The 26,780-nt window shown below is 35.5% G+C and overlaps 1 protein-coding gene across 16 annotated transcripts in view; it reads right to left on the bottom strand.

The window, feature by feature from the left end:
* The window catches only part of LOC145686241 (uncharacterized), a 180,593-nt gene that overhangs the window by 118,611 nt on the left and 35,202 nt on the right, over positions 1 to 26,780 (bottom strand). For all 16 annotated transcript variants that reach the window (XM_081759334.1, XM_081759342.1, XM_081759345.1 and 13 more), the window contains one exon: positions 3,027 to 3,107. In XM_081759334.1, the coding sequence (XP_081615460.1) occupies positions 3,027 to 3,033 (7 nt within the window). In that variant the 5' untranslated portion in view covers positions 3,034 to 3,107. The remainder of the gene's footprint in view (positions 1 to 3,026; positions 3,108 to 26,780) is intronic.

The raw sequence follows: 26,780 nt of genomic DNA, 5'->3' as shown, positions 1-26,780 counted from the left end.
ATAAATTACTTATTGCATTATTTTTCTTGATCTTTTTCTTGTCAGTGGTAATTCTAATTACTCTATTTTTTAAATACCATGTGAAATTTCTGATAGCATTGCAAGGGGATCCGCAGATCACTTTCCGAATGAACAGAGGGTCCGCGTTATCGGAAAGTTTGAGAACTACTGAACTAAAGGTTATTTAGTGTAAGTTCCAAGGACTTTCGAACTCCCACCAGAGATATTTAAGTGCAAGCACTGGCAAACTTGCATTGTGGCCATATTTGATGTTTTATAGAGTTATTACTATTTATTTCTACCATCTCCTATTTCATATAGCTTTACACTGTGTGGAGAGAATACGAAGTTTATATAGAATATTTATGATTCGACCGCTTCCCATAATCTTCGGGGCTTAATAGTAATTTGGCTGATGCTCGCTTATGACATTGTGGCATTATTTGAGGAATTTGAAATTAGTTTTTTTTTTTTTTTTTAAATTTGTTTAAGCACTACATTAGAGGTCATTTTATAACCTCTTCACTGGTGTTTGTCTCGTATCTGTACCCCTCTCATTTCTAAGACATTGTATTTCGCGTGCATCCTAATTTCCTCAAAATTTGCCACACGCCATAGTGGAAATATGGTTGCAATTCGCATACGGAATGGAATCCGATATTTCTAACTGTACCATCGTATTTACGAAATATGTACCAATATGTGTGCAAATTCTCATAATTTTCAAAAATGGTCGTAAAACCACCACCGTGCGATTTTCGGTGGAATGATCTACTGAATTTCTAGACCAACCAGATTATGTATAGTTGAGTTTTATGTAGTCACCACATTGACCTCAACGCGAATGTTACCGAGATTCTAGGCCTACCAGATTGGTTTTAGTTGATTAATGTATGATCAATAAATTGACCTCAATGTGATTGTTACTGAATTTTTAAGCTTACCAGATGATTTTTAGTTGAGTGATTTGTGGTCAGTTAGTACATCGACTCCAACGCAATTGTTATTGAGATTTCTAGGCCGACCAGACAGCTTTTAGTTGTGTGATGCGTTGTTAGCACACCGATCCTAACGCCATTATTACTAAATTTCTACGCCTACCAGAATGGTTTTAGTTTAGTAATGTGTCGTCAGCACATTGACCCAAACGCGACTGTTAGTAGGGTTTCTAGATAGATGGATTTTAGTTAAATATGTGGTCACAACACTGACCCCAAATATATGATTGTTAATATATTTCTGATCCTATTAGTCTTTTAGTTGAATGGCTTGTGATAAGCACATCGATCCAACGTGACTGTTAATGGGTTTCTATATCTACCAGACGGCCCTGCAAATTTGCCCTCTTTGGATATTATGGAAGTCGCCCATTTTACACTATCACCGTCTGTTTAGTTCACTGCACACAGACGTGCAACTCATCCTTATAGTATGGACTTTACCCTAACATGCTACACCGTCAGCCCTGACCACTGCCAACCCATATATCTGACGTGTTTCCGACTCCAGAGGCTTCAATTGAATTATATATCGATATGGCACTAAGAGAAAGAAAAAGACAGGATCTATCAATATAACGTAAGTTCTAAAATTCCGAATTAGATAAATTGGATAGTGTTGATGATAAATTGATACAATTATCTTTAGCGACTTTTGTCTACATATTAGATTGTAGGTCAGTTTTAGTGTTCTGAAAATATTTCTCTGTTTACATTGTAGACATCACATTTGTGTCCTATTTTTCTTGTTTCTCCTTTGTTATTACGACATATGTCTGTTATGCACAAATAATAGTTTCTATTAAACTGTACGTTTAAAAGCTTTCAGGCCATCAAATCTTGATGAACTAATCCACAAAATAAATATATATATATATATATATATATATATATATATTTCATTTTCAGTTTCACGACCATGAGACACAGACTTATAGTTCGAAGAGAGATAAGTATATGTCCTGTTGCCTTGAGTCCAAGATGAGTCTTCCACTTCCAAAGTAGTAATATGTTTACAACCGAGGACCATCTTCTTCCTGACAAATGCAGTGGAAGCTTCACAGAGTCGATTTTATGTCTGTGTGTATGCTTCCTGAACATAGGGAGAAAGAAAAGTAGTTTTGTTGATTACCTAATGATTAACTAAATAGTTTTGGTTAATCTTATTATTCGCCTTATGTGAGTAAGAGAGAAAATTCACAGGAGAGTAATCAAAATTTACAACAAGGATTACATCCAGAATTATCAAAATAAGAAATTCGAAAGCATCCCCCCTCCTTAATCAAACAAGAAAAGGGCAGCTTTATTACTTTGTTGAGTATTCTCTGTCTGTCGGTAGATCCTCGGACTATTGTTCCTTTTTTTTCTTTCCTTCCTTTCTTAAGTTCGGATCTGAAATGTTTCTTCCACATTTCTCAATCTCCACCTTCCTCTTTTCATTCCCAAAATTTTCTTCTATTTTTCAAATCATCAAGTAATGTTTCAAACTCTCCAAGTAACCGTATCTTCAAAACGGTTTGAGTTATCAAATTATTATAGACAGTATTATGATCTTTACATTTATTGAAAACTATCTATAAGATTGGAGAAATACTTATCTACGCCTTTTTTTTAATAATAAAGGCTTTTGAAAAGTCAAATTTTCAATCACTTGTAACTTGGTTTCTATTTACTCGAAATACGTTATATCGTGGTCACAGTACTAGACACTAAAGTATTTTGGATGTACATTGCCCCGTTCGTCTAACTTCCGTTATTACTGCAAAATTTGGATGTTTGTGATGCTATAGCGTTCTTAGTTTGAAACACTAAATAATAAATGTGATATTTTAAGTTTTTGTTTACACGTAGATCTGAAATAAGCTGACGTAGTGTCATGTAAAACAATACCCCCCCCCTGTCAAAAATTTTCATGATACAAAATTTCAACCTTTTTTGAATTTGATACAGCTAATATATTGGGAATTCTGTACGAGCATTTTAAAATACACATTACATATAAAATAAAAATAATAAATAGCCACTTGCCTAACATAAATCAAGCTGAGCGTCACTAGTTGTCAGGTTGAAGAATCATGCACTAGGGCAACATGTTGGTCTTGAAATGGACTGCAATCAAGAAAAAAATAAGAGAAAATAATAAAAATGAACATAAATGCACATAATAGCATACAAAGTAAACAAAGAAAGAAATCTGAACTGATACTACAAAATGGTATTTTTAGCATAAGCTTTTCATTTAAAAAACAAGAATAAAATATTCTTTCTACATAGCACATACAAGTAATACTGTATAGAACTATTTTATCTAGTTACTTTGTCCTTTTTAACTATCAGATTACGGTCAGAATCTCCCATTACTACACAAATCTCGAACTACTTAACTCTGGAAAAAAGGGGGAGATAAAAATCGGAAACACGTTAAGATGGTTGTCGCAGGAAATCAAATGCGAAATCAGAATTTAAACAAATATAATAGTGTTGACACCTCTTCCGTTATCTTAAAAATACAAATTTACCATTCACATGTTAACTCTACTTAAATATAACATTACATGTGTATAATAGGATAATACAACTATGATAATTCAATGACAATTCTTGCTAGTCTAAATGACCAGAATAATAATGTAACAACGACAGTTAAATCACCATTGTTCTGTTACTTGGTACTTCCACTCGACAATTATCATCAACTGTAAGTTTCTTCATTGTGGAGTTTACAGTAATAAATCCCATTCTAAGTTGTAACAATTCTAGCTTTAAGAACATTCAACATACATTAATAAAACTGAACTAACCAAAGCACTAAACATGAAGCGTTCCGGAAGAGAAGGGCGAACACGCAGAACAGTGTTACATCGTCTAAACCGTTATACAAGTGTTATTAATACCGGTATATTTAGCGCTTAGTCAGTTCCTTTTTAATTTATTTCTGTTACTGTATTAAGACCATCGGGAATGGTTTACCTAATCTTAAGTTATAAACTTAATATTTGGAAGGTGCGCTTGAAAGAAAACATAAAGATGATGATATTTTTCACCCCGTACCTTTTGCTTTTGAGGGCTCCACGGTGTTGTTGAGTTACCGTAGATATAACGCATGTCAAGCGAAAAAGTTTTAACATGAAAGGCAAGCTGAGTATTAACTTCTCTACTGTCTGCCAGTATGCCAGATCGATCAAACTGTTTTAATATGTTTTACGGTCAGACTCACGACAAATCCATACTGCAATTTACTGCCTCACAGTGGGATTTGCTCAAATCTGGTGACCTTTGGTTTATATAATTTAACCTACTAGACCAAACGAAAATGATGTAAGTTACACGTAAAACACGTCCTATTTACAAAGTTAGTTTGCCGTTTTAACATCACAAAGCAAAATACTCATTCTGACACTTGAAAACCCTTCAATCTTATTTGTACTATGAAGTGCAGCTTCTGCCTCCTAGTGAAAGAACTCACTTCTCGGTATGAATGAAAATAATTTCTGCTGGCCTCGTAATGACAAGGTTTGTCATTTACACCGACCTGAAGATACTGTCATTCTCCAACCCAAATTAAATCTCATTTCTTTCGTTGTTCACTCTTTCCTCCCTACTTCCTTTAATTTTCTAGTTATTCTTCGGTTTTGGTTATTCAAAGGGAGAACAAATTTCTGGAGTTACGATGAACGAACACTACGCGAGTGGATTTTCTTAGGTTGGTTCAATTTTACTTTAGTTTCTGAAAGATATATAAGAACGGGTCGTTATCATTTTATTTTCTTCAGACTATAAGTTTCATTTTCTTTCTTTTTTTCTTTTTTGATCACGTGTCTTTTCCACTCCCCCCCTCGGTTATATTTTCTCACTAATCTTTCAGTTTTCTCTATATTTATAATCATTCTTCTATGGCTGTTGTTACCTCTTTTCTTTCTACTTTAAATTAATTTGATTTCGAAATCATTTCTTTTTTCACCTGACGTATTCTTTCGGAAGTGATATGGCAACTCAATTATCTCATGTGATATGATCCAAAATGCTTAAGATATAACTATTTCTTGACAACGAATAGAATGTACTTTTTGGTTTCTTCTTCTCTTCTCTGGAAACAATTTATACATGGTCAAAAGATCGCACAGTTTAATCTGGATCAAGCTATTTTAATTATATCATAGTTTTTCAAGAAAACGATCTGAGTAACATGAATTATACACCTAACATAAAGTAATATACACCAACATATGAATCTACATACTATACATAAGCTACGCAGCATAAGTAAACACCAACTATATATATTTACTACACTAAACTCTGTTACTTGAAATTCGTCATTTCAGTGATATATAGCAATTGAAATGTTGGAATAATTTCAAGTCATGGTAATTTTCTTATGTATATGCAAGCTACACTGCTGAGCTTACAGAATTTTTATGTACTTGCAAAGTGAAACACAGTAATATCTATCTGTCTTTCACGGGTTTTAAAAAATAAACTATAAATATACATATCATCAGTGATACTAAAATACGTCGTAGCTAAGTTTCCAGGAGGAAATAAAAGTTGCTGTAACTAAATCCGAACTCCCTAGACACTGGCTGTACTACCAGTAAAGAAATAACGTCTTTCAGGAAGTTGCAACCAGCAAGTTTGATTATAAAATTATGAAGAAGAAGAAGAAAAAAAGACATGACTATTTTTTCACATAAAATATACTGCAGTATCAATTACAATATACAAATTTTATTATACTAATTTATACACTAGATTACTTAATACTGAACGTGTCCTCAATACAATAATAAAATAGATGCAAAAAATTACAAAAATATTCAAGTTTTATTTGATTGAGAGCGAAAAGGAGGTTACACCAACAAACTGTAAATTATATTTCCTAATCAAAAGCTAACATCATACACTGTCATGACGAAGCGTATAAAATCAGCGATTCAGTTGGATCTCTGTAGCGGGATATTACAGGAGAGAAAACTAAGAAAAGGAGCTGGTACTGAAAGTGGACTATTAAGAATTTACATAATAAAGCAGAAGAATTTCAGATATTAGCGAGATATGATAGGACTAATGTAGATATTCTATCGTTTCAGTAAGATTAGCACCACGATAGGACGATATATTTTTTAACGACCACACCGTTAAAACGAAGGTTTTATTCACAGCCTAGAAAATGAATTTCTAATTAGAAAAGTGTGCTTCCAACACAGCCAGTAGTAGTTCGAGTTCAAGTTTTTTAAATGGTAGGATGTCATATACATTGTACTGCAGGAGGATGGTATTATATAGTCATAAATTGTGCACGCGCCAACCGAACAATGAAAACTGAGTAACTTTTACAAAGTAACTAGATGGAATATTCGATTGTTTTCAGAAGTATATGTCAGTAACTATAAAAGATCTTACTGTGGAAAAGAAGAAATTTTAACTAACAGTTGGTAACGGAAGCCTACGTAACACCAATGGGTTTGGGATAAGGCTTGTAAATTTCTCGGCGTGTAAGGGTTTGGTCTGATCGTTAAATTCTCAAACTTTCAACACAAGGTTACGTGAACTGCTATAAATAATTGCACAAAAAATTAAAATTGATCGTGTGTTAAATGATTAACAGAGTCAAATGAGTATCACAGATTATCTTTCATGGAGAGGGGCAAACTGCAGTTTACATCACAATCTCGTGATCATGAAGATAGGCATTCAATGATTAGAAGTGCGGAAGCTATAAACGGGAAAAGGTAATGAACCTAAAGATCCAATAGGAATTTCAGGTCAGGATTCGCAACATATTTCAGTTGTTCCAAATTATAACGAATAAAAGAACATAGTGGTAACGGGATCAAAGTCGATATAGGCAAATATGATGAAATATCCACACGACAAAGAACATAGGAAGCGGACTACATCAGTGGTTCTCAACGTAAGCGTTCTGACTTTCGAAGGGGACGCTGCAACAACAAGGGGCTATTGCGCGATAGACTATTTAGGGGTAGTTTGAGATTTCATACCTGTTATACATATTTCTTACTGATGAAAGCCATTATGCATTTTACAAATTGTCAGAAGTTTAGACTTCTTAACAAACAATAATAACACTATGTTCATTATATTTTTTTTCAGTTTAACGTCCCACAATTTTGCCGTTTAGAATAAGGAAGACATATGCTAATTAATGATGAAGGAAGAACTGGTGGAATGAGAATATAGGAGGAATTGGGGGTATCCCGAGAAACCCACGGACAGGATGTCGTCTACCACAAGCTTACCTGGCCGGGGATCGAAAAAGGGATCCAAGCATCTAAGGTAAGCGCTCTACCGTTGAGCCACCGTACCTCCCCTTAAGTTCATTATACTACGCATTTAGATTTATTCTTTTACAAAGTTGGTAAAAAAAAAAAAAAAAAAAAATAGTTGCCCTTTCTTATAGGAAGTGAAAAGGGCAAGTGTATGTTTCGAAAAAATTGGAAAAAATTGTATTTTTCAGGGGAAAAATGGCTAACGTAAGACAAATTATAAAAATAAAATTTCCCTTCCCTTTACATATATATATATAATGTGTGTGTGTGTGATCTTCAAAGCTTAAGGAGTTTAAAAACTGAAGACTCAGATTGTGTGCATGGGTGGATTCGATGAAGATGATGGAGGGCGCTCAGCGCAATCGCATTCACCCAACAGGAGGATGCACTGAAAAATATTGAGAACAACGGCTGGATAACAGAGTTCGAACATTTTAAACACTGCAAAATACGATGACTGTATACACAAACTTCTCGTAATGTAAAGAGCGAAAATTTACAGTAAATGAATGACAGAATCGCGGGAACAAATAAAAACAAAATGAAACATAGCATTAAAGAGTCAACTAGTTTATTCAAGAAGTATTATCAAGTTAGACAGCAACACAATGTGCAAATACACTAGCAAGTCCCTAGAACATTTTAGAAAGATGGAAAATGGTATATTGATAAATTTAAATAACTAGTTGAAATGTTAGTTCTTCGCACGAAGTGAATAGGTTTACAGGAAATATTTGAGTCTCCTGCTGCCTTAGGATATGAATTTCAATAAACGTGTAATGATAAAAACTCGAAACAAATACTCTACTTTTGGTATAAATTTTGGAACTCCCTACCTCCCCTAGAATATCCCCTTTAATCAAAATAATATAATTGATAGGAATTTTCACTGTAAAGGATACCTCGTTACCTGTAATTAGGATTATGTTAACCAAATAAGATTCTCCTCACAAACTCCATGTACTCATTTCTTCTTTCAACAATTAATATTTGTCACTCCAAATACATGAACCTTATTCCTTTTTCCAATAACATCAATTCCCTAAACAACTTCAAAGTTTCAACAAGAAGGGCCCTATTAAATCATTACCTCATCTGTTCAAAAACTGTAAACAAACCACAATATATTTCAGTAACGACAATTGTCTTTCTCTTCTATTCAACATTGCTATTAGCATTTTCCTTTAGCAGAAATGATTAAAACCCAACCTTACATGGGTAATCATCACGCTCCAAAAATCATTTCAAATGGGTCAGCAGATTTCTTGATTCTGGAAACTATGAATTCGACACTAATATCCGTCATTTTGGACATTTTATTTTTCATCTTTTCTCCGATGAGGACTGAATCATGGTAGAAATAAGATAAGGTAAACTCACGCGCAGCCTGCCTGTTTGCGTGACGTCACCTTCGACACTAAATCACTGACCCTCCGAACAAGATGATACTACTGTCGCGCCCTCTCAGTTGACAGGTGGCTAGCTGTATTTCTATTGAAGATTTTCTACGTTTTCTTTGATTTTAACATTTGGTTAATTTGTTATACGCTGTTGTGTATGACATTTTGTATGTATAAATATTGTATTTTGTACTGTGCAAGTCATCTCTATTTGTTACATTGACTCTGAAAGCTTTAACAATGCGCTGTGTATGGCTGTAAAATGAACATAATAGAAAAGTTGGTGAAGGGAATGCCAAGTCCCATTCATTTCCAAAACAGGAGGATTTAAGCAATTATAAGAATTTTACCAAATGAATGAATATACTGTAGCTATACAGTAACACAACATATGTGTTCTTTGCCACTACCATTTTAAATACTGCTTTTGGCATTAATTTGGTTATTATGTATATCTCTATATAGAAGAACAAGTTCGCTGATTGATTGAACAACTATATAGAAGAACAACTGATTGATTGATCAACGCCTAACAGGGCATATATATATATATATATATATATATATATATATTTTAATCCAAAGGGGAAGGAAAGAGAAGTAGAAATTATTATCTTAAAATGTACATATCTTGGAATCTTTGAATGTTAAAGACACTAAGTTTGGTATATGAACTTCTCATTTAAAACAATTATACACATCTTTTAGCGTTTTGTGATATTTGGCCTAGACGAGAAGAAAAAGAAAGTGAGAATGAGAAAGGGATGGGAATTACAATTAATATAATAAGATGTCCATATCTCGGAATCTCTTAAGCTTAGAGACATGAAATTCGGTATTCGGACTTCTCATTTTAAATAATTAGATATGTATGTAAGCGTTTTTTTAAATAGGCTATATATATTTGCTCTAGAGGGAAAGAAACCAGGGCGGTTATAATTGAACAGCCATATCATGAAATCCCTTAACGTTATTGACATGAAAATTGGTGTTTAGGTTTTTAATTTAAAATAATTAAATTTAAAACAATTAAAGACATGTTTCTGCGTTTTTTTAATGTTTCCTTAGAAAATAGAAGAAGGGGTTGGGGTTGTAATTGGTAAAATAAAATGACCGTTTCCCGAAATCCCTTAAGAGTATAAATATCTTAATTAATTATGTATTTTAGCGATTTTGATATTATCGTTAAAAGGAAAAAAGACGGGAAGAAAATAGTTGCGAGTTGCAATTGAAGCGGTTAGAGGATAAAGATGGTATGTAACAAATTGTACATTTCGGGAAATTGTACACTATATTCGTTAACATACATCCCTCATTGTTTTCAAATCTCTTCACTGGGACGAGGACTCACTAAATGATGTGTTATGTAACATGACTTTCCACGTGCATGAACCGCCAAAATTTAACGTTTCGAAAAATGTAACATAACACTTTCATCCTAAGCGCTTCAATTGTTATAATAAGATACTATATCTAAAAAAAAAATCCCTGAATATTATAGTTCTTAGGGATATGAGAGGCCGTGGGAAAAGCAAATGCAAGATCTGGGGGCGAAGTCCCCGGCTAACCGAAGGCAGTTATTCAATAATAATAAAAATAAAATAAAATTAAAAAAAAAAAAATCTGCATGAGCTAGATTTTACATGTCGGTTTCTTAGTATTTGTTTTTGAAGCTCCAAGTTAATCACGTAACTTTAATCCATATGAGCTTATTTTCTAATATTCAGCAGTGGTTTATAAGAGAGTATTCTGGAATGAAAATTTATATTTAAATTCACATGTTTTTTTTTTTTTTTTTTTTTTAGATCATTTACAGTATGTCAACTTTATTTTCTTTGTCACGATAATAGAAGATAATTTATTCGAATATTTTCATAGCTTTTGTTATGCAATAATTGCAATCTTAAGCAACTCCCTTTAACATGTTACATGTTCCATCTTTTCTAATAATCCTATTATTTCTAAAATTATTTGTTTAGATCAAGCAGGGAAAAAGAAAGAAGTATTGTTCCTTACATTTTGATGAAGAATCAAAGTACAACAATATGCAGAAAAAATTGCTCTTGACAAGGAAATTAAGTCAAGATAGTTTAGAATTTTTTTCTTATATCAGAGGCATGGGTTCAAGCAGCGACCATCCGGATTATCTAAGATTTAATTACAGACTAAGAGGATATATAATAGAAAATGATTCTGCTGTTTTATTTACTCACGGTAAAAATGTCAAAACTATCGAAGAATCTTCTACGCAGCGTGAAACAGTAAGGTCCACATTAATTGAAGATGTATACTTGAAAAACTCCGTACTGTATGATGAATTATGTACAACAGTGCAACTGTTAATGTATATTTTACCAGAAAATGAAAATGAAAATGAAGATCAAATATGTTCATTAAATATGCATGATCTTGAAGAACAGTCTTGAATTTATAGCTGGGCGGGTAGGTTTCAAATTTAAAATCAAATATTCACAGCTCTCTGTCGAAGAACCTGCTGCAATACAACTGGACAAAATTAATCTCAAAAGGGGGACTGACATTTTTATCAAAGTAACGTCTGGGCACAATCAAAGTAGCTAAAAAATATTTTCTTGCATATCTCCAAAAAGAACGAGAATTTATCTGGAAAGAAATGGGGCATCATTAGAAAATTAACAAGTATCATGAAAAATGAATTTGACAATAAGTGTGAACCGAAAGTTTTAACATATTTTATCCGACTTAGAACATGCATAAGAATAAATGAACTAAACAAGCAACTGAAATACTCTTACCGCAAAAGAATATTTTACAAGAAAATGAAAAAAAAAGTGCTGAACTCAGAGAATTGAGTTCAGTAAAAAAAAAAAAAAAAAATCTGGTAAATGCAAGTAGATTAGGCCTACTGGGGATATCATTTAGAAAAAAAAAAAAACGACGGACAATACTTCTAAGGTTGTGGGGAAACTTGTCTATACCGTACATATAGATGAAAGTTTGATTGTTTTGGATGTAATAAGAGTATATTGAAATACTTGATTTACCCTACTTTTCTTTTTATGTGCATTTTTGTATTCCTATGCCGGAATAAAATTCCAGTAATATAATAGGTATCTAAATCAGAAATAGCAAATAGATATCTTGAAATCAGAAGAAAACAGTAATTTCACACTGAGGTTCCAAAGAGAATGTACTGGAGCAAGCAGACGACAGCGCGACTACTTTCACGAACGTGTGTCGAAGATGACGTCATTGCGCGAGTAGGACGCAAACGCGTTCGCTGATGGACTTACCTTGTCTTATTTCTACCATGGACTGAATATGGACTTAAACGGCATTGGAAGTGTCACTATTCATTTTAACAATCTTGGAAACTATGGATTCGACATTAAGATAGGTCGCTTTCGATTATTTTTACGTGTTACCCTCTTTCCACGCCCATTCCTAGGGATGTCTAACTCCTTCGACTAAACTTGGGCCTAAAAATGGTATTGAGCCTGTCACCAATCAGCTCAGCGACCCTGAAAACTATGGGTTCGACAATAATATATCGATTGTTTCCCTTTCCACACACACTTTAGGAGATATGGTGTATCTTACTACCACATAAATTTTCCCAGATTGTAAGTCATACATGCGCCAACTTTGGTTAAAATTGTCCTAGCCGTTCCAGATTTATGATGGAATATCTATCCATTTTTTTTTCGGGTACTAGAACGGCACTACTGTGTCTTTAAGTATGGTTGGGACTGGTAAATAAGTTTTCGTACGTGTTCTGATTAATAATTATTTACTGAGTGAAGTTGTGTTAAGTAATACAAGTGCTGAGATGAATCGCAAATTAACAAAGGAAGTGCTTTCATGCTACAAGCTTGGTGGAACCACAAGAAAAACATAAATGTAGTGACAGCAGACTTTAGGACATTTTCAGATGTGGAACCACCATAACGTCATGCCATGAGAAATATGAAACCAACGATTTGAGACTACAAGTTTTGTGTATGATTTTCCATGAAGCGGACAACAAAATGTACGAAATGAAGGAACAATGAATTTGATGCTCAGACTTCTGTATCTAGCCTGATGTCTACCAGAAGGCGTGAAGTGAACTGAGAATGACACGTACCTCTTTGAGGAATACGTTAAAGGATCTCAAGAAGTAGAGATGAAAAAAAAAAAAAAAAGCCAGCTTTTTTGGGGGAAAAAAACGAGAATTTCGGAAATTTTGACTTTTTTCATTTTCATGATTTTTCTATTTAGATAGCTTTCTTATAGTATACTCCAAAGTTAAATAAGATTTCATGACCTAAATGCCATATTTCGCTCTGGAATTCACCATCATGATGGATGGAACACATGTTTTATGTATTAAAGTGAACATAAAGTGCATACTATTTGAGGGCAAATTTAGAGGTCATTTAACTTTAACTTCTGAGTTATCGACAATGTTTTTCTTCTCTAGATAATTTCTTTTGTCATCCGTGTTTCATTTCTTAGAGCTTAGTACTCTAGCTTCTAGCACATAATTAAACTTATGTTTTTTAATATATATCTGTCAGAGCTCCTCATTTCTGTTATACTACAGTTATGCAATGCTGTTATACTACAGTTACGCTACAGCTATGCAATGACTTAGCAACAATCTTTCGGATACAACCTTAAATACCATTTGATAGGAATAATCAGTAGGGGATTTAGAAAAGTATTTGGGAGGGGTTTCTCTGAATGTTTGATTTTTCTAAAAATCCCTAATTTTTATTTGGAAGGAGCTTGAAGTTTATGAGTACAGGCATAACAAATATTTAATTCGTTTGTATATTCAGTAATATTCTTCCGGATACAACCTTGAAGACTATTTTATATTGAAATCAGTGGCGGATTTGGAAAAGTATTTTGGGAGGAATTTTTCTTATAAATGTTCAGTTTTTCTAAAAAAAAAATCCTTTTTTTTTTAAATCTGAGGAGAGCTTGAAGTTTGTGAGTAAAGGCATAACTAATATTTAGTTCGTTTTAGAATTTCCATAATTTCGGGGTACAGGCTTCAATCCGAAAGACATCCCTACCCTAACACCTTCGCAAATCCGTCACTGCTGGTAGTTAGTAATAACAACGATTTAAAACCGATAAGAAAGTAAGTCGGCCAGGACTCACAGTACACGCACTATCTATACATTCACAGATGGAATTAACAAGAACTTCTGTCAAAATGGTCGAATGCGGGGATGAATCCCGGACTTCCCGATAGAAGTGCAAAAGCTAACACTCACTCATGCAGTTGTGCTTAACGTAAGTGTATTCTCGCTCTCAATGGTATACGGAATCCGAAGATTCAGTGCCGCTTTCACAAAAGCTTTCCATTGACTTGCCCAATTTGATCCAGTTTCTACTCTGTATTCCTATTTCTACAAGATCCATTTTAATATTGTCCTCCCATCTGCGCCTAGGTCTTCCTAATGGACGTTTTCCGACTGGATTTCCAGTTAAAACTTTGAAAGCGTTCCTACCTTCTTCCATTCTGGCTACATGACCTGCCTACCTGAGCCTCCTAGACTTGATGACTCTAACGATGTTTGGTAAACCGTATAAATTATGTAGGTCTTCATTATGAAGTTTCTGTCATTTCCCATTCCCGTTCCTTTTGGGTCCAAATATTCGTCTCAGGATGTTATTCTCAAATATTTTCAGTTTGCGTTCTTCCCTCAGCGTAAGCGACCATGATCCACAACCATAAAGCATAACAGGCATAATTATCATTTTCTATATTTTAAGCTTTAAATTCCTCGACACAATTCGCGACGTCAAAATATTTTGAACTGAATAATAACACGGATTTCCTGATTTTAGTCGATATTTAATTTCTTCGTGGATATGATTTTGGTCTCGTAATATTGATCCTAGATATTTGAAAGTATCCACTTTGTCGAAAGTATTCTTTGATATTTTAACGCATTCATAATTTGCCGTATTACGATCCTGGTGAACTTCCATGTATTTAGTTTTCTCAGCATTTATTTCTAAATCAATGACGTTGCAAGCGTTTAATACGGCCTCTGAATTTATTTCGACGTTCTCCTATAAGATTTACATCATCAGCATACGCCATAAACTGGTGAATACCATTCAGCTCTAGACCCTGGCTGCTATCTTTGATTTTCCTTATAGCGTACTCCGGAACAAAGCTGAATAATAATGGCGACAACGCATCTCCTTGTTTCAGGCCATTCTTGACGTGGAAGATCGCATTTTTCTACTCGGACCTTACTCTGGGATTCATTTAAACACATTTTCATTAATCTAACAAGCTTTTTCGGTATTCCAAATTCTGTAAGAATGTTGTACAATATTTCCCTTCTAACCGAGTCGTAAGCGTTTCTAAAATCAATAAACAGTTGATGTACTGGGTAATATAATCCCATTTATTTTCAAATATTTGTCGAATGATAAATATCTGGTTGATACTTGATCGATTTTGCCTAAATCCCCACTGATAATCTCCAATAATTTCATCTGCGTATGGGGTCAATGATATTAATAGAATGTTAAGAGAAATGCCTCGTTAATTATTACAATCAGTTTTGTCGCCTTCCTTGTGAATCGGAACAGTGATTGATTCTTTTCACTCTTCTTAAATATATTCCATAGTTTTTTTTTTTTTGTAAAAAAAAATAAAAATAAAATAAAAGAAATCGTAACGATATATTGAATTCCTCTTGTTAAAAATTCAGAAACTTTCAGAATTGGGTAAACCGTGATGGTGGTTATATATTCTTAAGCCTAGGAAACCACACACTCAGATGAACAGTCTATTACGCATATGATCCATGAACAGAAAATTTGGTACTTTCCCGATTCTGAACAAGATTAAGGAACAGTCAGTGCATTACAGAGTTCGGAACCTTACCGATTTTGCAGATCCGAAGCATCTGATAGGCGGTAACAGATTATTACATATGTGGTCAATGAATGAAAAATTTGTTCGAAGTATTTATACAATGTATGAGAAAGTTAGAACTTAACTGAAAAATTTCAAGAATGTACAGAACCGCCTGAAACGAAGCTCTTGATGTGCAGCTTTTAAGAGTATCATATAAAAGTATTTCTCTTACGTTTTACTTTATTTTGTTTCAAAAAGAGGGTGTGTGATATTTTGAAGTAAAAATACAACATACAATTTTGCTAGTTATTTATGTATATTTTTTCTTTAAAACAAGTACTTACTTTTGTATATAAAAAGGTTAAAAATTTATTATATATATTGGTTAGTTCTTTGGAATTTTCATAATGTAAATATGTTAAGTATTTAAAAAAAATCTTTTCGAAATTCATGGTTTATTTTAGAGGTTTTATATTATCTGCATCAACCACTAATTAAATGAGTTTTGTGTTGTAGAGAAGCGAAACGAAGTCTGCTTTATCAATTTGAAGCAAAATTTTCAAAAAAGTCCAAAATTTCCCAAGCAAAAAAGCGAAGCAGAAAAAAATCGAGGTTTTTTTCCAAAAAAGCTTTTTTTTTTCCGAGCCCTTGCATCTCTGATCTGAAGATAAAATCTTTCCAACCAAATCTTCTGCACGCTCTGCACGAATGTGATCTGGATCGGCGTGTTGAGTTTTGTCACTGGTTTCTCATTCGGAACGAAGCTGACAAACTTCTAGAAACGATTTTTGTGGACAGATGAGGCCACATTCAAAACGAACGGTCACATAAACAGACACACTTATGTTTACTGGAGTGATACAAATCCACACGAAATTCTGACAGAAGAGTTAAACGTCCCTAGCGTCACTGTATGGAGTAGTAGAAGTTATTATTTCAGAACTAGAAAATAACTTTCGTTACGAAAACATTTAGTTCACGTGGCAACACGATGAAGCATCGCCTCAATTTGATGTTGTTGTGGGGGATTTCCCGGATAAACATTTCGATAAATGGATTAGTCGTTGTTGTAATCCGGTTCTTGTGACCTCATATCATGTGACTTCTTCTTGTGGAGTACTGTGTGTTTTCCGGGTAACCGCATGATTTGGATCACTTGAAACAACTAATCGAACAATATTTCGGGAGACTGAATGCCAATCCTCGGTTGTTATAATATTTGCCAGTGCTGAAGAAATGTACCTTGTGCATAGAACATGGTGGGAGACAGTTTGAACAGTATTTGTAAGTACAATAAAGACTGTCAAGTCGCTTAACTTCTTTTATTTCTTCACATACTGAGGAAAGCGACTTTGTGCTCACTTTGTATGCATAAAATCAGGTTGTCTAAAAAGTCAGGTCAAAATGGAGAATACATTTATTGTAACTTGAAAATAACACTATAAAACCACATATGCATCATTTTGTTCGACGACCTTCTGCCATTTTTCGGTAACACCATAATCCAGTCGCTATAGAATTTCTGTGGTTTCTAGTAAGAAAAAAAAGACACGTTGTTATCACAGGTCTCTTTTGAAACTAACTTAACACCACTCAGATATTTCCGCAGAAAGCGAAAGAAATAGTCTGATGGTGCCAGTCCAGGCAATGCGTTTGATGCATTAAACCCTCTTAGACAAGTTTTCTGAATTTCTGACACACGTCGTCAAAGATGTATGCGGTCTACTGTTGTCAGCGTGCTATACAATACCCTTTCTGCTGACCCGTTCCGGTCATTTCTTTTCAACTGCTAGATATACTCGCACTAATTGTTTACAGCACAGGTACGAGTCTATCGTTCTTCCCGCGGCAGCAGATCGTGGTGCACGATGCTCTTCCAATCCCACCAAACGCACATTATTACCTTCCTAGGCATCAGTGTAGGCTTTGCCATAGACTGTGGAGCTTCATCTTCCTTCGACCACGACCTTTTTAGCACACTAATGTCGTAAGTTATCCACTTTTCATCACTCAGTAGAGATTCGCAAGAACGAGTAAATCTGAGTCAGATCATCGCCACCGAAACGTCGAGTTTCCTTTTTGTAGCTAGCTTTCTCCAAATGGTTTAACACTGTTTGGTGATGAACTTTCAGTAATCTGCGATGTTATGACTGCATACATACCGATACTGCTCAACTTTTGCCGGACTACCATCCACATTTGCTGTGGTTGGTCCCCACCGCAAAAAGCATCTTGGACATGGAAATTTTCACACCAAAAGCGACTGTTGCTTTTGATAATGTATCTTACTCATGAACAGCACAAATTTCGTCACAGGCCATCGCCGCATTTGCATAATTATCGAAATAAAATTATAAAATGTAGCGTAGTTTTGCCGAAAGATCACTCATCTTTAAGGTGCAATACCTTACGTCTAATCACAAGAGTTCTAACGCCTTTTGCGCATCTACTAGCTTCAATTATCAGATGTCCAATAACATTAGATATGTCATGCTACGGCTCACTAACGCCATCTAGTGTGCAAAAGCCTCAATACTTTTTAAACGACCTGACATGATATATATATATATATATATATATATATATATATATATATATATAAGCATAGCTGTACCAATAAAAAAAATTCCCATTTCAGACTTTTAATACCTTTAAAACAATGATATTTTATATTTCTCGGTGTAGGTTTACTTTATGAAGGCCTCAATTATTATGTCTATAAATATAGCGTTTGCTGGGAATGACTTATCCAGCATCTGGAGTGTCACTATTTATCTCCGTTATCTCGAAAATTATAGAATGGACACTAATATCGGTCGTTTTCAATTATATTTATACGTCTTCATATTGAACGCCAAGTTGGGCATAGCTTAACTCAATATTATGCGTGAGTTCAGCGCGTTCATTTTAAAATTTTTAGTTTGAGTGTGAGTTTTCATTCTTCACACTCTGAGATTGAGATACGCCGAGCTAAGCTCGATTTTAAAAGTGAGTGTTTACAACTTTGTTTCCAAGGAATTGAAAATGTTAACAAAGTAACAATGTAACAATTACCAAGGATTTTGACTACTCCCAACCTGCTAAAATATCTCAGTACGGTTAACCTCTGGTATTTCCATCTGGTCTAGTTGCATCTGTCTTTGGTGTGTTATAACCATAGAGCCCAACTCATGGTTAAGAAAATTTTTAACTTTTTAAATGAACCTGTGTAAACACAATTCCAAGAATTTTTCTCTTCGCAAACAGACGAATATGTGTATGTGTGTGTGTGTGTTGCTCCTGCGGCGCCTAAATCCTCTCGCCTCTCCAAATAAGGTGTTGAAATGTAACGTAGAGAGCAAATTTCCCTTCAGTGCATTCCACTAAACCGTCTCATCGTTAATTTTAGCTCTTACATCAGTTGGTTGCGTTGCGTTTCCAACAGGTAGTCCCCCGGTTAGAAGAAAAGGCAAGTCAGTCTGACGAACAGCAACGTACAACCATTAGAGTCTAAAAATTAATATACTTATATTGCTAGTGCAATATACCAACAGTGCACAAATCATGTTACGTTTGAAATATAGTTCATTATTGCTGTTGGTGCGACAAACGACCAAAGTAATAAATACTAAATACAAAATGATTGATTGCAAAGCGTTACTTGCAAAGTTGTCTTAACTCTAAGGAGTTAACTGCGCAATGGAGAAGTTTCTACAAATCCAGTCCAAAAAAGAAGAAACAATATCGTTTGAAACGGAATGTCAGAAACAGTGATTTCTGCAAGTAATCACCACGCATCATGGACTTGTCAAGAGCCCCCCTTTCCCCAAATCGTCCAAGAAGCCAACAAAGGTGAAACAATTGTAACATGAAAGTGAGTTCTAACTGGTAGCCCGCGACATCTGCAATTCCCGCGATCGTAGTGAAGATTATTGGGCCAAGTGTAAAGTTGCATTATCATATTTAAATTGGTTAAATTGAAGTGCCAAAGTGTGAACTAATTTGTGCCAGTGTAGTTTCAGTGTCATTAATTAAAGTTAAAATATCAAAATCGTACGTATCCTTTCACAATAATCTACCATAATAATTATAATGGTCTAAATCTACGTTTTAAGATCTAGGAGAATTTAGTTTACTTTTTTCTTTTTAGCATAATTAAATTAATGCCTATGCAGTGCAATAATATTCGTATTATTGAATTGTATCGGCATTAAAGAGACAATTAGAATCTACCTTTAATATCAACTTCCCAGAATGTTTTGACCCGAACTCTGTGTTCCGAACCGTACTGTCCAGTGGCTATAAAGTTAGATTTGTTAGCATTTCCGAATCAACACGGACACTAGTCTAGGAAAGGGAATAAATCAAGTGACCTTCACTAGGAATCGAACGATGCAGTTGTATTTGGGGCTAAGTACTAAAAGGGACACACAGGAACCGCACCCAGGACAGTTACATTTGGCTGCCTTGGAAATACAGGAACAAATCATACAGTCATAGTGTGTGGTCTCGGGTTTGATTCTCGGAAAGACAGATTAAAACCATTAAAGACTTGGACGCATTACGGTAGTTAGATTTCCCCCTTAAAATGAAGGTCTACGTCTTATACAGCTTCGGTACTGAAAAAGGAATGTTACCTTTAAAAAAACTACCGGTTAACTTTTTATGTCGACGTAATAAGTAGAGCAACGGGTTTTAGGAACAATAGGTTAACAATGGATCATACATTTTATAATAGACAAATATTACAGAAAAAATGAGAATTTGGCAATACAATACAGTTTACAAACTATTCATAAATTTTAGGAAAACGTACGGCTGGATTACAACGAATTTACGCTGTCTTCGAGAAATCTGGAATTCCCAAAATTTTAAGGTGAATCGAAGCATTAGTGAAAGCAACAATAAAACAATATTTGTCAATATAAGGATTCATAACGCTTGAACTCAGAGGATGAAATCAGTAAAAGGCTTCTGAACAAGTCTGGAAGACGGGAAGATAATATAAAATAGAACCTGCGGAAATTGCATGTATCAACCCCTCACTTAGTTGGTTTGCCACACGACAGAACCAAATATCTTCTTTAAGTGCAGCAATGAACTTCGGGGTTCCTAAGCCATAGAGTTGATTACTCGAAGCTACTAAACTCAACATATTTGGTAATATAGAAGGTATTTCACATTTAAACTGAATGACGTTATTTTATTTGCTTTTCCTGATATTTCTCGAAGATAAAAGATTCTTACTGCTTTCTTGAACGTATACAGTAAAAATACACAAGGTTGTTTCACGTCCAGTAATGAAGTTTTAACTCACCTTAAGAAAAACCGTATCGCATACCCCCCCCCCTGATTTGCAGCAATTGCCCTGGAGCGGAGTTTTCATTGCAGGAGACTGCGTTGAAAACACCTAGGCCCAAAAAATTCCATTCCTGATAAGCTTTCCAAAGACCCTCAATTGTGCGGGGTCGTCTGCTTTCCAAGGCCCATTTCCACAAACGGAAACCCACAAAAATACATGGGAGAGGTATCGAGGGATTTAACAGGGATATCTGTAAAAGGTATTACACGAATGCCCATTTCACCAGCCATCAGATCCATGTATGCCCGCGTGGAGTTTGCCGTATGACTGGATGCTTGTTCTGGTGGATGACAACAAGAGATGTGTCACTGCCATAGAGAGAAGGAGTACCATGTCTGTAAAGTGACTTCAAAATGTTCTGTAATAGGCAGCATTGATTTTAGCCTTTTGGTCACTCTGCGCAATGGAAGTATGTCGTTATAGCAGTAACCACCAATAACCGTGAGCACGTTCACGTACCCAGATTGACCTCTGGAATCACGTGGACGATAGAAGGTGCTTCCCCCCTCCTTTTTTTTTTTGTCATATCCCGAAAGATATATTCATGTTTTATCCAGTGACACTACATACTTCCAGCGGTCACCAGCCAGATGACGTTCCTAGAGTTTTAGGCTGTTGGTCTTCTCTCCTGAACATGGGAAGCACGCTGCTCATGCACTTGAACCTTCTCACGAGTTGTAAATCTTCGACTATGATGCGATTTACAGCTGCGGGAGAACACTGCACTACCTGTATTACCGGATTTTCCCTTCGCACCAGGCAGCTCACTTTCCGCACAACAGCGGGGGTCGCTTAGGCTTCTGATATGTTCGAAGTGCACTTTGACTGGTTCCATGAACAGGTACGGTGCACGCTTTTCGGCGATTCAATACCGCGTTGATGCCCATCTTTGACATATGGAATGCTTTCGTCTTGCACTGCTTAATTGTCTGGCTATAACTATAACCAATGTAGGAAAGAGCACATAGGTACCCCTCCCAGAAGACTGGGATTTTCGGTGCCATGTAACCACTCACGCATACACTATCCGTCCTCTTTGCAAGTCAACATACAATACTTCCGCACTACCAATTCTGGTTATTCTTTGCTGTGAACACGTGCTGCTTTCTGGTGTTCGAAATCGTTACCATGAACGTGAAACGACCTTCTGTACTATATCAACTAAAAGTATATGAATACAAAAATAAGTGCGTATGGGAAGTAGTTTCAAAGGTTTGAGATGTTTTAGATTTTCTAAACTCAGAATATTATATCCCAACTAAAAGATAAAGGGATAACATATAAAAACAAAGTGAAGTCTTTTAAAAAAAACTACCTCATCATTCTTAATTGTGACTGAAAACCCACAAAAAATAAAACCTGAAATATCTACAAAAGTGAATATGTTCAACAATACAGAAAGAAAAGTCCAAGACTGATCTCGTAACATAAAGATGCAAGCCCTTTTAGTAGAGCGGCAAGAAGAGGAAGCCATGCTCTACTTCTAAATTACCGATCGAGGAAAATGAGGGCTCACTGTACACAATTGGGTACTGTATTTTCTTTGCAAAAAAGAAGTAATAAATTCTCTTAATTAAATTAAATACTAATTTATAGGAATTTACACAATCCTGAATTACTTGAGCAAAGCAACAAGATGAGATGGTTTCAATGATATGATTAAACAAAATAATAGTAAGAGGTAGTAGTAGTATAATACCTTGGGTTTAACGTCCAATGTTTATGCCCTTTAGAAGAAGAGTATGATTAATGAAATGAAATGATTATGAATGAGTAGAGTTGATTTTAGTTTATCGTCCCTTTCAGCAGCGAGGCTATATGAGACGTGGACCTACTGATTAACATGGAATCCGAACCACATGAGCTCCCGCCGGGAATCGAACCCGGGTCTCCCACGCATGATTATGAATGAATTCGTGGAATAAGAAAGTGGGAGGAAACGAGAGAACCTGAAAACCCACGGACACGATGATGTCCACTGCCCACTCACATAAACAAGAATCCAGTCATGAGTTCCTCCTTGGCTAAGCAGTTAGCGTACGCGCCTTTGGTGTGGGAGACCCGGGTTCGATTCCCGGCGGGAGCTCATGTGGTTCGGATTCCACGTTAATCAGCAGTCCACGTCTTACATAGCCTCGCTGCTGAACGGGACGTTAAACTCACACTCAACTCAAGAATCGAGTCACGGACACCTCGAACAAAGATGAGTTCTTTACCGCTGAGTATCATGCCCTCAAAATCTATCATCAATAAAAAGAAGTAGTAGATTGATTGCTTGATTCGTTAAGGTTGACCCTGGCATGAAAAAGGAGTAGCACAGCAATGTTAATTGCTTCTCACGCAAAATGATTGTATGCTTGAGGAGTTATTAAATAGAAATAACAAGATTATTTGAAAACAATGGTTATTGTTTTACAAGTAAGATAGATAAGAAAAAACCACACAAACGCAAGTAAATAAAAAAAAAAAGTGTACAGGAGTGGAATAATGACACATACTACTAATATGAAAGCTTTTTTTCGCTATACTCATATTCAAGCACCCTTCATAAGTTTCGATCAACTTTTCTTTAAAATCAAATAAAAACCAAGGTCCTTGAACTTGGGTCTTACAACTAGACAAGTAGTTACTACACCTATAGGAAATCACGGTTACTTCCATTCGCTAATACCAGCAGTGATCTCGGAAAGTCCAGTGATCACTACACATGTTTTCTGTGCGCATGACATGATGTTCTACTCTTAAGTCAGATGAAGAATTGTACTATAATAGACTTTATAAGTGATTAGGTCATAAACAAAAATATAGTTAATAAACCAGTAACCAATTGGTGGTGCCGTGTAACGGCATCCTCCGTACTAGAAGTGCTACCAGCTGTTACAGAAAGAGAAAAAGATACTTGAGTGATGTAAGACATATAATTGGTATAAGCGCTTTAAAGATAGCCATACACACGTCACTAACCACCCACATTGTGATGGATCTCAACCCACAAGCATTCATTTTTGGGAACATTCAGCACTGAACATCTAATCCTTGGAAATGGTTGCATTACCCTGTTATGAAACTGAAAAGGTGTGTAATATTTCGCTAGGAACCGTAAATACAATACTTTATCACCATTTTCTGTTCCGAAAAGTGTATGCACGTTGGATTCCAAAACAAGTTTCCGCTTTGACTGGCACAATAGTTTTAAGTCTGCACTGAATTTAGGGGTCTCCTTATAGGCCAGACTTAGTGCCAAGTGATTTCCACTGTTTGCACTCCTAAAAGAATATCTCGAAGTTCAATATTTCCAGAGTGGTGATGAAGTGAAGCAGGCTGTCCTAGAATGGATCAGACATGATGTGAATGACAAATCTTTCTATGTTGAACCCTTCGAGGCTTTAGTTAAACGCTGGATAAATGTATAACCGGGGCAGGGGTTATGTGGAAAAATAAATGGCGTTTCCACTTATTCAAACAAGTTCTTTAATTATTTTTTTAACAAAAGTTCCGGATTGATTTGAACGCCCCACTTGAAGTTAGAAGTGTTTAAGGACCATCCGGCATATTTAAGGGCTGTTACAGGTAAATTAAAATTATTCTCTTTATGCATTATTTAAATTTATTAGATAGACAAACCAGAAGTCCCACTTACCAGTTGCCATATAGGAAGTGTTAAATTTACATAAACTACTTCATATATATTTATTCAATATGTTCTTGTCTAAAATTGGTAACTAAAAATTGCCTTAATTCAAAGGGAAATAATAACCTTATTCTATTAGTGATACATATGTTACGTTTCGTATGGAAGTTAATAACTGAAAGTTATAGCTTTTTGGAAGCTACAAATGGAAATGTGTATGTATATCACCTCGGTACTTAACTTCTTGTTCAATATATATTTCTACATTTGTTATTTTTTCTTGTATTATAGCTACAATATATGTTAATTATTACGATAATAAAAATAACTTTCGAAATACATATTTCAACTCTTTTTAAAATTTCAGTGTCTGCTTCTATTTGGTGCTTAGTCAGATTAGATGCAAGAATACAAGGTTCACGTTTTACATTAAAGTGATATGAGTACGAATCAATAACCTATGTTGAATAAAGAAGTTATGTCCAAGCAAATAAAACAAGCACTTCCCTCCCCCCTCTCCGCGCACAAATTCGAAAAGGTCGTTGTCTCTCTCGTGGAAACGCATGCACGACAATGTGCCCAAGTAAATTTTCGTCCTACATCCTTCGTAAAGGAATCTCAAATGACATGCAATTATTACGGACAAGTGGATTTCATTTGTTACTCGTAGCGTCAAACAATTTTCTTTTTCCTTTTTTTTTTTTTTTTTTTTTTTAATATTTCACATGCAGAGAATATAAGTGTTGCAAAATGTGCTCCTGTTTTTCATACCCCCACAATGATTTAACTCTTTCATTACCATTTTTTCGAAGCGAAAATTAGTGTATCTCGTTAGAAGTACAAATATGAACAAAAAAAAAAAAAAAAACGCTTTTTTTAATGGTATAGGTTTGTCTCTCACTGGTATTTCTGCGTGCGATATACAGTACACTTACAGCGAGAAGCGTATGACCATCTACTTAATATCTAGTATGTCCATCTTTGACTCCTAGGACAGCACCAGTACATTGCACGAAGGGAATCGATGAGCTCGGATCCGACGTTCATGACACCCCAAACGTGTTCAATTGGGTTAAGGTAAGAAGAGTTTGGGGCCCGCTGCAGCAACACTGTAGTCCTCGAACCATTACAGTACAACACTGGTCTTGTGACAAGGAGCGTTGTCCTGCTGAAAGATGCCATTTCCAGCTGGGAATATGGCCGACATGAATGTGTACGTGATCAACAATGACGTGTGATAACTAGGAGCCGTCATGGTGCCCTCCACACGCATTACCAGGCCCATGGGTGTCCATAAGAAGCTCTCCCAAATCATAATGAAGCCATGAAAAGTCTACCTGAACGACGACAGATTCTGACCTAGTCATCGGTCATGATGATAATGATGTGATTCATCGGTCCATGCAACGTTGTGCCATTGCTCTATGACCTAATGACAAGCACGTACCCATTCCAGTCGTTACTGATTTTGCCGTGCGGTTAATATTGGTACACATATGGGACGTCACCTGCATATCTAACAGTGTATGGTGAACTGTGTGCACAGATGCATTTAAACTTCGTTCACTTTGTTATTTTCTGCTGTGAATTGTGCTATGGTTTGCGCCCTATCCCGTTGTACAAACCTTGACCAATCTACGACGTCCGACATTTTTAATGAGGTGTGGTCGTACCATGTATTGTAGTTGGTGCTAATTTAACTGTCCTTTTCCCACCCTTGGATGACACTAAACACGGTAGCTCGCGAACAAATACGTTGTGCTGTTGCCGAGAAACTCATTCCCATTTATCTGGCCTTCACAATCTGATCTCTTCACACTAATATATCGCCGGTCTTTCCCATCTACGCACAAGCAACATTCTGACTGATCGAGTGAGATCCTCGTCACCGTCTGGCAAACGGCCCCGGATCTCTTATGTCAGCCTGACAACTTCGTTTAATAAGTAGCGGATGGTCATAGTATTTTGCTGGTCAATGTATATGTTCCAGTTGCAATGAAATGAATTATCATTCTATATGAATATTCTGGATGAGTTCAAGATGGCGTCTAGTAGTGTGTCGGTGTTTTGTTTTGCTCTGATATTTTTAAGTTCTTGTCTGATTTGCCCGTGTGTTAGAGCGTTTTGGTTATCTGTATCTGTACGATGGTATGACATTGAAAAACAGTGTGGCTCTCAGTGTTGTGTTTGTGACCTGTTTTGCTCCGAAAGCATGTTTTCTTTTTCTGTATCATCCTTTTCAAAGGCTCTTTGGACTGCCATTACGA

This window comes from Thermobia domestica, chromosome 5 (assembly GCF_964235325.1).
Source record: "Thermobia domestica chromosome 5, izTheDome1.hap1.1, whole genome shotgun sequence".
NCBI classification, from domain to species: domain Eukaryota; kingdom Metazoa; phylum Arthropoda; class Insecta; order Zygentoma; family Lepismatidae; genus Thermobia; species Thermobia domestica.
Note: the sequence above shows the minus strand (reverse complement) of the source record. Positions and strands in the feature narration are given on the sequence as shown.